Genomic DNA, 13,629 nt, shown 5'->3' with positions numbered 1-13,629 from the left:
AAACAACCCGGTTTGATGCATGCACCAGGAGTAGCACACATTTTCCAAAGACAGTGACGAACCATGCTGAAAAATATGAAGGCTTAATCCAAAGTAAAATGAACAGCAAGGTTCAGATGATTCAGCAAACACAGATTGATAGTAGACTTTCAGCAAACTCATGAAATATGCACGCTTTACGAAGATTCAGCAAACTTTTAAAAGATGAACGTTTTACGAAGACAGAATAGCACACCTCAGCAAACGTTTGAAAGACACGAATCACCACGTGAGTTAGCGCGTCAAAGTGAGGCAAAACGCAAGCAAGCGTCTCAAAACGAGGCAAATATGTGTCGACACAAATGCAATCTCAAAAAACCTCGCTTATTAATTGCACAGCACAACCAATAATGCACAGAACACCCAACAGAAATTAGGGGTTGCATTCTCGTACATCGAACGCAATATTGCTGTTGTTGTTGTTGTCGATGATGATACTTATTATTGGGTTTACTTGTCCCCCGATCATCTGTTTCAAGTTTATTACAAAGTGCGACAGCATATTTTATTACAAAGTGTGACAAGTGTTATTACGAAGTGCGACAGGTATTACAAAGTCCGACAATTTTATCACAAACAGTGCGATAGGTATTGCAAAGTGCGACAGAACAGGTGTATTAAAAATAAGGCTAGAACACAACAAAGAATGCGTTGGGTATCACCGACAAATTTATTAGAGTTTCCCAACTGCTAGACATTTTAATCTGTTACTTGGTACGATCAATTTCCTTTTTGCAAAATTTATTACATTCTCTTTTCAGTAGACCTTATGTTACGTTTTAAGATTTTATATCTCCGTACTATCACTTTAATTTAAATCACCTTTAAAAAAATAAACCATAATAGGAAACATTTCTCAAACTGTATGGCTGGATGAGGAGAAGCAGCATGAAGTAGAGTGTAATCGTAACAACACAGACCAAGGGGCTCTGATGCTAACTGTCGTTTTAACCAAAACAATAATTGTTTTTTATTATTGACAGATACATTTAAAACGATTCAGATCAATTTTACCTTGTCAAACGTCAAATGGAAGGAAGATTACCTTGGGTTGAATAAATAATACGTCGTGACAGTGTTAAAACACAAATTAAACAAGTACTTCAGTGTGGAAAACTAGCTGTTAGCCGCGGCGTTCGCAACGACATGGCCGCAAAAAACGACGGAATGTCCTTGCCACTGGTAATCTTTGGATCCTGTCTTTACTTCTTTGCTTACGCGTTTTCGATCATGGGAAATTGTTTCGTGCTGTCAGTTTGTTACAAACGACGTGGATCGTCATCGCTGAGATGGTGCATAGCCAACCTGGCCATTGCCGACCTTACTTTTGCATTGCTGAGTATCTTGGACTTTATAAGTTTTCTTTGGACTTGGGTTGGCGGTCAGGTAACTTGTAAGATACAATCTTTTTGGATCGAAGCATGCTATACAACTTCCATAATGACCCTGGTGCTGATCAGCTTTCAACGAATCAAGGCCGTACTCCATCCCCTCAATGTGCGGTTGAGTGATGCGGAAGGCGTGAAAAAGAAAGTGGTCGCTTTGTGGCTAGGAAGCCTTGTGGTTTGTTCTCCTTTGCTTTATGCCTATCAAGTCGAGACACTAGATTATAGTGGTCAGATTATCTGTACAAACAGACCGTTTGGGGATTTAGGAAGACAGATCTACTACAGTATTCATGCTGTTTGTTTTTTCATCGTTCCGCTAATGTACATGATCTATGCCCAGACGGCTATTTCCCTAGCCTTACGTTCGAGTAGACGCGTTTTCCCTTCACAAAACACTTTTGCGACGTCATATATGAATCGGCATCGCAAAGTTGCCAAAACGTTGGCCGCTCTAACTGTAGCGTTTATCATATGTTGGTCTCCTTTCATCATTGTTCGAACGTTGATTTACTTCCATATGTTGGGCGACGGACACGTTTTGAGTGCGTCTCAGCTTCTGGTTTTGTTAAACACGGTACTCGACCCGATCTTGTATGGAATTTACGGAGAAAACTTGAACTTTAGGCAGTATCTACGTTGAATCATCACACGTCTCACTTCCAGGCAAGCTTCAATAGGTGCAAGTGCTGTTAGGCAAAGACGAATGCACGAGCAATGTGTGTTCTGTCTCACTTTGTGATCGTCGCATTCATGTAATACCTGTCGCACTTTGTAATAAAAGTAATTTTTGGATTTTGTTAATGATTCATCAATATGACACCACATTACGTAATTTTGTCAATCAAGTTTTACCTAGATGTTGTTTATTATTCTATGCAATTTTGGTGGCCGTGTCATGAACGCCTTTGACGTTATAGAAGGGGGCTTCCGTAGACCCCGGAGACCTCGGAATTTCGTATTTTGCAGACTTTTTTTGCTTCATAAGCATCTTTTTACACTCAGGTCAAGTTTTCTATTGAGAATACCTAGATCTAAACAGGTTTTAAATGAAATGGAATAAATTTCAGTAATTGAAAATGGCAGATCCAAAATGTTCCTTTTTTAGTAATACATGACGTCATAATGACATCAATATTACTGTTAAGGATTACTATTTTGCTTAGCCAACTTTTTGATTGTATCAGACAACTTACTATTTATTATAAGTATTTTTTGCCAGTTATGCCTACTTTGAGGGAAACTTGGATTCTGCCAATAAATTCAACAATATGACGCCATAATGACGTCAGGTTACGTCGATGTGTCAAGCAAGTTATTTTCAGAAGTTGGAGATGATGAGTACATAATTTTGTGTAATTTTGTTGGCCGTAGCATAAACGATTTTAAAGTTATAGAGGAGGACCCCCTCGGGCGCAGGAAACATACAAAACAATCCCGGTGTCAGGAATTTGCTGGAAGAAATTTGCCACTTAAATATCTAGAGATGTAAGAACCCGTTTAGCCAAGTAAAATCAACTGGAGAAGCTGTTTTTATATGTAGGTTACAATCAGAAATTATGATAAGCACTTTAACCAATGCAAGGAGGTTGGCTTTGAGATTGCAAATTTACATTACAAGAAAATACTTTACTAAACTGTAATTAAAAATAAAAGTATTAACTGTAATTCCTACATCAAAAACAGCTTTATATAAAAAATTCATGAGAACTTGCATGAAGGAGGCATGAAATGTACAGTTGTGAATAAATATTGTATATTTGTGGAGCAAAATCAAGTTTCTTTTTTTGAAGCTTTTTTTCTGGTAGTCAACAAATCTAAGACTTTAAATGTAAAGGACTAATTTTAAAAAGGAAGTAGAATAAAAATGAAGAAAAGATAAATGAAGCTATGAGTATATTATTGAATCTTATATATCGTTAGAGTTAAAGTATTTAACAGAAACAAAAGTTTGACTACTAATTTGTCTCTGAATAATACGTACTGAATTATAATGTGAGTCACTGGTTGTGCGAAAACGACGCTAAAATGGGATAGGACATTTGCTTTTTAGTGTTAAAAGGGTGGAAAATTGTTTAAAAATTTTCTCTTTTATGGTAGTTTTACCACAAGAATATTCGAATGCTTCCTTTTTTTATCTTGTTTGGTGGTCAGCTTGTCGAGGGACAGATTGTTGAGATGTCTCGTACGCTTAGCATAATCCGGGGGCCAGGGAGGATATGCCTGTTTAGAATGTCCACAGTCCCCCAGTTTTTCGTAAGATAGGAGTCAGGGACGAGCGCTTACCGTACGGGCGGCCATCTTGGTTTCTTATGTACCGAGGGGGCGGGCGTCGAAGCTTATTGCATCCCACGCGCCCTAAGTAGATTTGACACTCAATCCATCTGGGATGGCCACCCGTAACGGAAAGAGTTGGATCTGGACGATCTGCCTTTTTAAATAAGGTTGCAATAATTAAAAAATCATCCATGGAGCTAAGCTACAGAATATCGGGCCACTATTAGATCTTCAATCAGGCAAGCTCGTTACTTGGTTTAGCTTGTTTGCTCCTTGGTGGCATATCAAGCTTGCTCTTTTGAGTCGGTTGCTCTCTGGTCACTGTCGTGGTCAATTTATGAAGTAAAAATTCATTCGGCTCATTTGTCTCATCTCCTTTGCTCCGTGGTCGTTCCCTCAGCAGAGCAGTGGATCATTTGCTTGGGTCGTTTTCATATCGCCAGTCTCGGCTTACCCACTTAATTGGCATTTCAAGGAAAAAATATAATAAAGCAGTCTTTTTATACCGCTGATATATTTTTACGATCGAATCACGTAAAAAACAAAATTAAACCAACATAAAACTCATCTGTTAGCCCCTTTGGGCCTTTTTACCGACCTGAATGTCAGATTTCAGGGTCTGAATGGGGCTACCTTCAGTTGATAACACTTTTAAGTGTTAAAACACTTATTTTGTTTTGGCTCTGTAACATGAAACAGTTAAAACACGTTCTAAAGTTAAACTTGATATTCTAAAGTAGTGATTTTCTGGCAAATATAGCTGTTTCAATGAAGTTCTTACCAAACGCCCTCGTAAGGGAATGAATAATATTATGGAAACATTATTTAGAAACGCCTTACATTTTACAACTTTTTTTGTTTTATAGTCTGTTAAAATTTAGCAGCTAGGGCATAATTCCCTCCAAAAGTGATTTGTTTTTTTTTGTTTCATCTGGTAAAATTTAGTACTCAGAGCATAATTCCTTTAAAAGTGATTCATATAGTTTCATAACATAACAAAAGTAAAGCTCGCGCTCTGGTTGGTCAGTTAGCCATTTACCATTTGCCTGTTGGTGCTGGCCAAGAAAAGCCAGCGCGGCGCGATAAAACTGAGGCAAATTCCGCAAATCTCTTCTCCTGTAAATAAAGAGTGGAAGTTGAAGAAAATACCCAGTTTCGCTTTGAAGGAAAGTGAAAAGATCAAGCAACAAATTTGCCATGGGGAAATTCATCATTGTTTTCTTCGCGGCTGAGAACTGGGAAGAACAATCGAGTGAGCGAAGTTTTTCTAAGGATTTAAGCCCGAAATTTAAGGTACATTTTGTGTTTTTATAGTGGAAAAAATTCTGTTTTGAAATGGAATTGCATCAATTGGCACTGTGTTATTGAATTTTTAGTCAAGTCCATGTTAAATCCAAGCAAATATTTTAGGAAACGTGCACAGATTCGAGACAGTTTTGTTCCGTAGCTCAGTGGTCGATTAAACGTTTTTGTTGAGTTGCGGACACACGAATAATTCGGGAATTAGAGAGCGAATTTTCACTGTTTACAGTTGCAGCTGTAGTTTTCCCCAAAAGTGTTTACCTTAATATTAAGATCACACGGACAGTCGTCATTCAGAATAACTACAAAAAACGTTTTGCCATTTACCCTAAAACGAAGAACGGTTCATTCAGCGAAAGAAAAACTCAAAGGCAAGCCATAAAAGGCATGTTTTGTTTACGCGCGGGCAGATGACAGCATACATCATCTTGTACCATACCGATGACTGACTCAACCGAAGACAAATGGAAATATTTTCTCCCTTGATTATGTTATAAAAGAAATGGTAGACTTTGCAGCTGTGCAGCCATCGAGTTATATATGGATCCCCTTGGGAGGTTTGTTAAGCACTTAAGAAGCTAGAGTTGCTCTCGCCTACACCTCGAGCAACTCAACGCTTCTTTCGTGCTTAGCAACCTCCCACGTGCATCCATTACTCGATGGTTGCACACTCGACGTTTACCATTTCTTAAGTGTTTTCTGCAGACAAACGGAAAATTAATGCATGGAAATGAAGGAAATGTTCTTTCTGGAAAGGGACACGGAAATTTCAGAACACCTATACTCACATCCGCCAAAAGGTACATGGAAACCTTTACGCATATAACATGGAAAGGAACGCGGAAATTTCTATGTACCTTCTTAGTCAATGTGCAAGCGAGCACTGACGTACATAAATATTAAGTGACCTGAAATAAGGAATCAATCAAGTCGAAATAAACTGTGACCACTCTTGTTTTTATGGTTGTGTTTTCACCAGACCAATTTAATAGCTGAACATTATTTCTAGAGTTTGTTTTAAAACCGACTTTTATTCGTTAATAAGCTTGACAACGGTTTTCATTTTGAAATTTAACCGGCAATCTAAGCCTCTAACTCGGAGGTTCAAATTGCAAAAGCGCGCCATAATCAAAAAAGGCTGGGGAGGAAGCCCGGGGGTAACTTTAGGAATTTTGGGGTGGGGGTATGCCGCTAAGAGCCTGGAACCTTAGCCTATACGAGAGCTAGTTTACTAGACGAAACTCGACAAATCCGTAAATTTAAACTTGCCGAATTTATATTTTTTTAGATTTTTGAGTGGCAATTCCTGGTTTCGCTATGGGCCTAATCTAGACGAAAACCAATTGATCAGTTTCCAGGGAAATGATACCCTATTCTAGACCCAAACTCTCTGATTTCTATACCCAGTCCTAGAGTAAACTGTTTGAAAACCACACCCTTTAGGGTGGCACATACCTATATAGCTTACATATGGCAGTTTACCCCCCCCCCCCCACTACTACCACCACCTCCCCCAGGGGGAAGAAGCGCTTGTAATGATTTCTCTTGTGATTATCGTCACCGAGGAGTCTTAAAAGGAGTCTTATTCAGCGAATGGGGCTTATATCCTTACAAATGATGAGGATGCTACAAAATGTTTGTATTCTGTCAATCCAACAACGAAACAACATTCAGCGCTGTAAGCGCAAGACCTGGCCGAAGAACTGGAGAAATCCAATGGGGTCGGTCGGATTATAAATCGACAGAAATGATAGTTGCCGGGGATCGTTGCAATCGTTTGCCATGCTGATGTTCTCAAAATCAACCACGAGGCGATTGTCTGGCAAATAATATTACCAGGTTATTTGGCAGGCGTCTCTCATAACGCTAATTGGCTGCGTTATATCAGGACAAGTTATTTTCGCGCTACCGCAGAATACATATGTGCTCTATCTGAACAGAAACAAAAGCAAAAGCTATATTTGCGGATTCTTAACATAATCCAGGTTACAAATTCGAGTAAGTTAAAATCAATTATTTTACCCATGCTTAAACAAAGGTAAAATGGGGTAGAAATGAACACTCTCAAAGCAGTCTAGTCACTAAAGCGAAAAAAATTGTCAAAAATATTGCTGAGAAAATAAGAAATCAATAGTGCCTTAAGTAATGAATAAACATTTAATTTGCGTCAGAAATGTCAATGTTGTATCTGAATGTATCGATGAATTCACTATAACCGATGTCAAACGGTTATCGTGAAGTACACTGTACAATCATTTTACATTTAGATCTTGCTTAAAGACAATGTTAGAAAAATGTCACGTTATTGGTAGTACCTCTGACAATAAAACATTCCAGCATTGATCATTTACAGATATAAGAAGAACTAAAAAGCATACACTAAATATTTTTTGCACTGGTACAAATATGACCACTGGGGTCAGTAATACCCCATAAATTTTGCATTTTCAGTGCAAGTTGTTATGTAAGGCACTCTTTTGCATGTTTTGCACTTAACATAGCAGCACCAATGAAACTTGCAATTGCATCTATATTCCTCGACTTCGTACGCTACCGTTTTATATTTCAGTTTGCAAGAGTTGCACTTATCGATGAAAGACTGACATCTGGTTTCTTGGGCGTCGTAATGCTTGCATGTTCTTCCCAGCATTCCCAGCGAGCCCAGGGTGTCGTTTGGTACACAGTAGTCTGGGGAGGGGTCGAGATAGACCAGGCTGTTGTCGTCACGTGAGATGGCTCTGAACTGATCATGCTCATCTCGCTCCTGAAGTGTGTTATTCACGAACCACACTCGAGTGGCATTAAGGTATTTCTCCTTAAGCTTTGCCCCAACGACTTCAAATCGCAGTATCCCCGGACGTTTCCACTTAGGATTCATGCGGCCTGCAAGCGCTTGAATAACCTGCACATAGAAAGAAGTGTAAGAAATGAACGCCGAACGGTAAAGTAAGGTAAAGTCCGCGTTGTTCAAGCCAAGTGCCTCATTAAATAGGATAAGATGCTGCCAATGATGAAAGCAATTCTTTTAAAGAAATTGTAAGTATAATATTCCTTATCAAAAGTTTGGTCGATGTAGACCAAGCATCTACCTAAACTTGATGTTACACGGGACGATTCGCGTCGACGATTTGTTGGAACAATGTTCTAACCATTCTTCGAAACTTCGAAACAATGTTGCAACGCCGCGTTGCGCTAAAAATTATCGTTGCGAATCGTCTCGTGTAACATCACCTTAACACATGGGTTAAACACATATAAAAAGACGTTTTGGTGTTGCAGTAGAGCTATCATAAAAATGCGCAAAAGGTTAATTCGATAAATCAGAAGATACCTTTAGGAAGCGAAACTAACGAGCAACTATTTGAGCAACACATACGTACGCAAAACCGTATTTCACCCGGTCCAGTGAATCAAATGAATTAAGCCTGGATAAGCTATACAAGCTCGTACCACTGCTAAATATGGACAGCAGGAAACTATGCTACTCTGTGGTATAATCCGTTGTGATAATACAGCGTGTACTCAAGAATTTTATTGAATTATGCGTTTTCATAACGCAACATTATTCATGCATAATTACCTCCCTTCCTACTCTATTGTTATGCCGATTCACAGCCGAGTGAGCCTCGTTCTCACTTTCCAGCTTGTCAAGGAAGAGTCGAGCCCTTTTCTGGCCAAATTCAACTGTATCCTTACACTGTGAATTTCTTCTGAATAATTTAATTTTTTCACAGTTGCGTGCGAATTCGAGAGCGATAGCAGCGGATCCAATTGCCTGCACAAATGCCATCTCTCGCGTGACTGTAATAAGAGAACAGTGAATTCATTGTTAAGGAAACGCTTATGTCTATACCGAGTGGGGAGGATTCTCAACATTGGTTTCACTACACGGCTTTCTATGCGGGAGGTTCCTTGTTCGATTCCCAAGTGTCACCCTTAAATCTTGTTCGGACATTCCTACTTTCCGAGTACCTTTTATAGTCAGGTTAATTAATTTCGGGATTTTGGCAAGACAATATTTCGCGGGTTTTTATTTCCACACGGATTTCAATAGGATAATATGAAGAGGGCATTAAATTCCGCGATTCAATTGTTCTCAAAATGATTTTAGTTTTCAATCTTCTGGACTTTTAAAAATATCGAAACAAAACGAAACAAGCAAGACGCATATTGACGTCATGTCACAACAGAAGACATAGTTAGGGAATGGAACGTACCAGTAAAACCAGCTCATAACTTGTCGGTATTTGTCGACACATATATCATGTAAAGTGTATCTTGTAGTTATTGAATTTATGGTAATTTTTTATTATTTTTTTTCTTTCTGTGATTTGAGCTTTCGCGACGAGTTTTTGTTCGCGGGTCTTTAAATTCGCGATTTTCCACAATCGCGAAAAACGCTAAATTAAAGACCCGCGAAATTAAGTATCAATAAGGTAGCTTTGAGCAGCTCAATCAGAACCGTAAAACAGTGCACTGCTATGCTAGAGGGGGGGGGGGAGGGGAAGGAGAGGGGTGGAAGGACGGGATTTAAAATGAGCTCAAGGTCTGCCTCAGGCTGTCAGTCAAATGATGACGTGAAAGAAGAATTTTGATCCCCCTATTACCTTTTTAGGAGGAAGGGGCAAGGCATTGCTCATGCGCAGGCAGATGCAAATATGCAGCTTATGCTAATATAATGATATTATGTGTGTATGAGCTTGTGAAGTTCACAAGCTCATTACAATTCAAATACGGTAAGATAGAAATGATTTCTTTAATCTACTTAAGTTAAAAAAAAAACTATTGATTACATATGTTAGCAATACTTTAAGTCAAAAAGATAAACCTTCGAAGAAGCTTAAAAACATCCTGTGACTTGATATTGTGGACAGAATGGTTACAACAAAGTCTCGATACGATAATCAGCTTGCAATCTTACCGAATGGTAACTTGGTATTAAGGAAGAGAGGCACTCCCTTTGGATTTTGTTCATCACTTATTGAGCAGTTCCAGATATTGTTCTTGAATTGCCTCTTGCATTCTCTCAGTGCTTTTCGAGCGCCTTCCAGTACGAGACTCAAGAGCTTTTGATAAAGTAAAGTCACCAAATTAATATAACTATCGTTATTGAGTTCTGAAAAAGCAAGAGGCTGCGCTGTAGGAAAACAACTGCAATTTGTAACAGAAAACATTTTCGGGTAACCATTGCAAGAAGTATATCTTCTGACTGCACAAAAACAGATGTCAGACAGTTCTGATGAGGTGGCGGGGGGGGGGGGACTACTCCGGTTTTTACTCAGTCTACAACATTTTAAAATGTTAAAATTACAATTATGGGATGGGTCACTGCTGAAACCACTTTGGACGCCATTTTGAAATTGCCCCAACAGATTTTTTAATCACTTTATCTATTTACTTAACATAGAACATTTTTCACCTTTTATAGAGTATTATCATTCTTTTAGTAATATAGAGTCCTTTATTTTATAAGTAACAATTGCACCAAAAAATCATGTAAAATTATAACGAATGGTTTGGTAAATTTATATCGTATTTGTTAGTTTTCTTGAGAAACAGTGATTCACAGATCCGCGTACAATCATTTGATCCAATTTTGTTGACCAAGTTAGACTGATTTAGACCCTGTTACAAACGAGGACATTTTTCGTGCCTCTTTTTTTATGATCAGGCTTGTGGTCATCGCCTTCACCGTTTACTTTTAACTCTCTCTCTCTGGTTTCTGTGTACGGTTATCTTTTAAGACTTTCAAAAAATAAAATCCGGCGATTCTAGAAATTGGTGTAGCCCATGAAGGATCATCCAAATAATATTGGGTGTGGCTCTTCGTAACACCCCTTCCATTCCCTCTCTATTCTGAAAGGTTATCGGCTAATTAAAGGCGTATTTACCCGAGACGTTTCTTCGTTGCTTCCCATAGTCTTGTTGTATCTGTAACCAGAAATGTTAAGAATATCGATAAAAACACGAGGATATACACAATACTGTTGACTCACGTTCATCAATTGTTCTTCCACCAAAACTTAATTGAAAAGGGAGGGGTTGAGTCCTTGCAATTGAATTAGTAGCCTTGAACAAAGATTTCGTCTGCTGAAACGAGTAGCACCAACAGTTTCTAAAACACGCTCGCGTAGAAATACAGTGTAGAGCCCGTGGGCTTCATTAGCCCCATTAATTCTCTGATATACACTGTAGAGTTGGGAAATCCGGCTGATTTGGAAGACCTATAGACCTAGCTTGAGGCCCTTGGGAGCCTATAGTGGTACAACAGGAAACGCTGAAAGGAACAAAATCAAGCATTGCAGGTTTCTTTGGTAAGGGCTACAAATGGTGGATTTCATAAGAGAGATTTTTGACATAAAAAAAAAAAAAAAAAAAACCAGCGCGTGATTACAAATTATGGCAAAGGGATTGCCTAATGTTCCATATCGGTTGTTGTCTCTTTAATCTCCTGAACATACAAACCGAACAAAACAAATGTTGAGTGTCAAATCGTACCTTTCAATAATGAAGTGAGGCCTCTGACGACTTTCTAGACGTGACCTGCCTGACTCCACCAGGTACATCGACATCATGCCAACAAGAATGAATGAAAACAGCGCCATGTTTTGAGCAGTTCCACGACTCAATGAAGTTATTTGGTGCCGAACAATTGTCGGGCTACAAACTAGCTGTGAACGATTTGGTCTGCAGAGTTCGGCGACTGACGGTTCGATCAACAGACTTTGTAACTTATCAAGAAATGTATTTGAATAGGTGCCAATTAATATTTCCTTATCCCAATCAGATCTCACCACCATTCATTACATATCTAAGTGGTTACTTAACCTAATCCACCCTTATCGCTATCTATTGTATCCAGAACATCTTTATCCTCCCAAATTTCGCGACATATTTGGTGCCTTAGATATTGCCAAGCAAAGGAAACCTAGTAATGAGGTTCTTTTAAATAGGCAAAAAAAACATTTGGTCCACACGTTCCAAAGTTTATATGAACAATTTGCGTGCCTCAGATACGTGACTCTGGGGGATGAATGGGATTATCTTCGCCAACTCCGTTTCATCAGCTGAGAAGATAACATGATTACGGGCAACAAAATGAGTAGATTTCCTGTTGCATTGAAGTTTTAAAAATCATCTTTAATGGAAAGTGTTTTAGAAGATATGGTGTTTCCGGACTAGTAAAACCGCAATTTGGTCATCAATATGCTCGTTTTGAGGGAGGGAGGAGTGGGAGCTTATATTATATTTTTCCATCCATTTTGGAGCAAGCTGATTACCGAGAGTATAACCGATATTACAAATACAGTTAGTGGAGGGTATTTAAATAGTTTTCGTAGGCCACCATTATCTCATAGCAAGTCTTTGGGCCAGTTTTAAAGTTAGACTTCGTTTAAGTAACCGACCCTTTGATTCTTTAAGTTAAACCTGCAATAGTATTTTACTGCATAGCTGGCTCGCTTCCTCACCTGAAAAGCACCTTACTGAAAATTAAGTGGACAGAGACAACAATGGTGTCTGAGTGGATTTAACACCTGCATTCAGGTTAATGATCAGTGAATGATGAGTTCGAGTTTCGGAATGGATGAATGGTTACGTTATGAGCTTCACTGACTTCCGCCTCAAGTAGTATTTATTTTGACACTGCAGAGAGGATTTCCCATGAATGCTAAATTTCCGGCTATTCACAATTCACGCGATTAAGTTTTCTGTCAGCAGCAATGCCAGTTTGCCCCTTTTGGTCTAGTAGCTGTGAAAGGCTATGAAACGGGATTTCTGACAAGTTTTTGTTTTCCCTTGTAACAAAATTTATTGTTTCACGTATATAATGACTTATTTCAAAAGAATCAAATATTAATTATCAGGTAAACGCAGTGCTGTTTCGTTCGACTTGCTCGATCATCAAAGTAGCTCAAAGTCTGGGTAAAAAATGATAGTGGTGCTTGTCATACCTTTTAGGAGGTTTTTAACAAGCGTTGATATTTGACGATATTTAACGATCATTGTTGTTGTTGTTGTTGTTTTTATCATCGTGATTCATTTCATTTCGCTTATAGAGTTACTTTTTTTTAAAAAAAAAGAAACTAATAACAACATGGAAATTAATAGGTAAAAATAAGTAGAGGTTTAATAAATACAGCTGGTCTAGGATTTAATGCCAACGCCGAAACCAGTAAATGAACAGTTACGACCCGTCTACAAAGCCCCCCCCCGGTCTAAATAGGGTTACGACTCAAGACCCTGAAGACCATGCATATCCCGCACTGTTGAATGTTCAGGGGCACATACCAACGTCGTTCCCAGAACGAGGTTGGAGCACATACTATATTCTGCAAAGCTGATCATACCACGTGAAAATTAACTTTGCAAGACATCAACACGACACCGGAGGAACCCAAAACAGAGCGGGGTTGTAGCCGTAGACAGCCGTTTCGCCATTTTCGTTGGAGCACATACCTGTTAAGGCCAAATAAGCCACCCCCCGCCCCCTCTTTCGGGCTACAGGCACTTTATATAGTGCCAGAAATTTTTGTTTTTATTAGTGCGTCGTCTTAGCAGCTCCGCCACAAAAAGAAATTGTATTGTTTTTTTTTTTTTTTGGTTTTGGTTTTTGTTTTTACTCGGG

The 13,629-nt window shown here is 38.8% G+C and overlaps 2 protein-coding genes across 2 annotated transcripts; one reads left to right on the top strand and one right to left on the bottom strand.

The window, feature by feature from the left end:
* Nucleotides 1-1,185: 1,185 nt before the first annotated feature.
* LOC140945360 (QRFP-like peptide receptor) lies at nucleotides 1,186-2,067 on the top strand. Its single transcript, XM_073394395.1, has one exon. It carries the CDS (start codon nucleotides 1,186-1,188, stop codon nucleotides 2,065-2,067), a length of 882 nt encoding a protein of 293 aa, XP_073250496.1.
* Nucleotides 2,068-7,141: 5,074 nt separating this feature from the next.
* Nucleotides 7,142-11,727, bottom strand: LOC140947041 (protein Wnt-8b-like). The gene is made up of 5 exons (XM_073396121.1): nucleotides 11,502-11,727; nucleotides 10,895-10,934; nucleotides 9,925-10,069; nucleotides 8,584-8,804; nucleotides 7,142-7,905 (listed from the first exon to the last, which is right to left on the bottom strand). Exons 1-5 carry the CDS (start codon nucleotides 11,606-11,608, stop codon nucleotides 7,423-7,425), a joined length of 996 nt encoding a protein of 331 aa, XP_073252222.1. The 5' UTR covers nucleotides 11,609-11,727; the 3' UTR covers nucleotides 7,142-7,422.
* Nucleotides 11,728-13,629: the final 1,902 nt, after the last annotated feature.

The sequence above is a fragment of the Porites lutea genome, chromosome 8 (assembly GCF_958299795.1).
Source record: "Porites lutea chromosome 8, jaPorLute2.1, whole genome shotgun sequence".
NCBI lineage: Eukaryota > Metazoa > Cnidaria > Anthozoa > Scleractinia > Poritidae > Porites > Porites lutea.
Note: the sequence above shows the minus strand (reverse complement) of the source record. Positions and strands in the feature narration are given on the sequence as shown.

What these genes read in the sequence shown, in the direction of transcription:
- LOC140945360 (XM_073394395.1), top strand. Translation starts at nt 1,186, where the DNA reads ATGGCCGCAAAAAACGACGGAATGTCCTTGCCACTGGTAATCTTTGGA.
- LOC140947041 (XM_073396121.1), bottom strand. Translation starts at nt 11,608, where the DNA reads ATGGCGCTGTTTTCATTCATTCTTGTTGGCATGATGTCGATGTACCTG. An exon ending in CCTCACTTCATTATTGAAAG is followed by an intron (nt 10,935 to 11,501) that starts GTACGATTTGAC and finishes TTCTGGTTACAG; the next exon opens with ATACAACAAGACTATGGGAA. An exon ending in TAATACCAAGTTACCATTCG is followed by an intron (nt 8,805 to 9,924) that starts GTAAGATTGCAA and finishes CTCTTATTACAG; the next exon opens with TCACGCGAGAGATGGCATTT.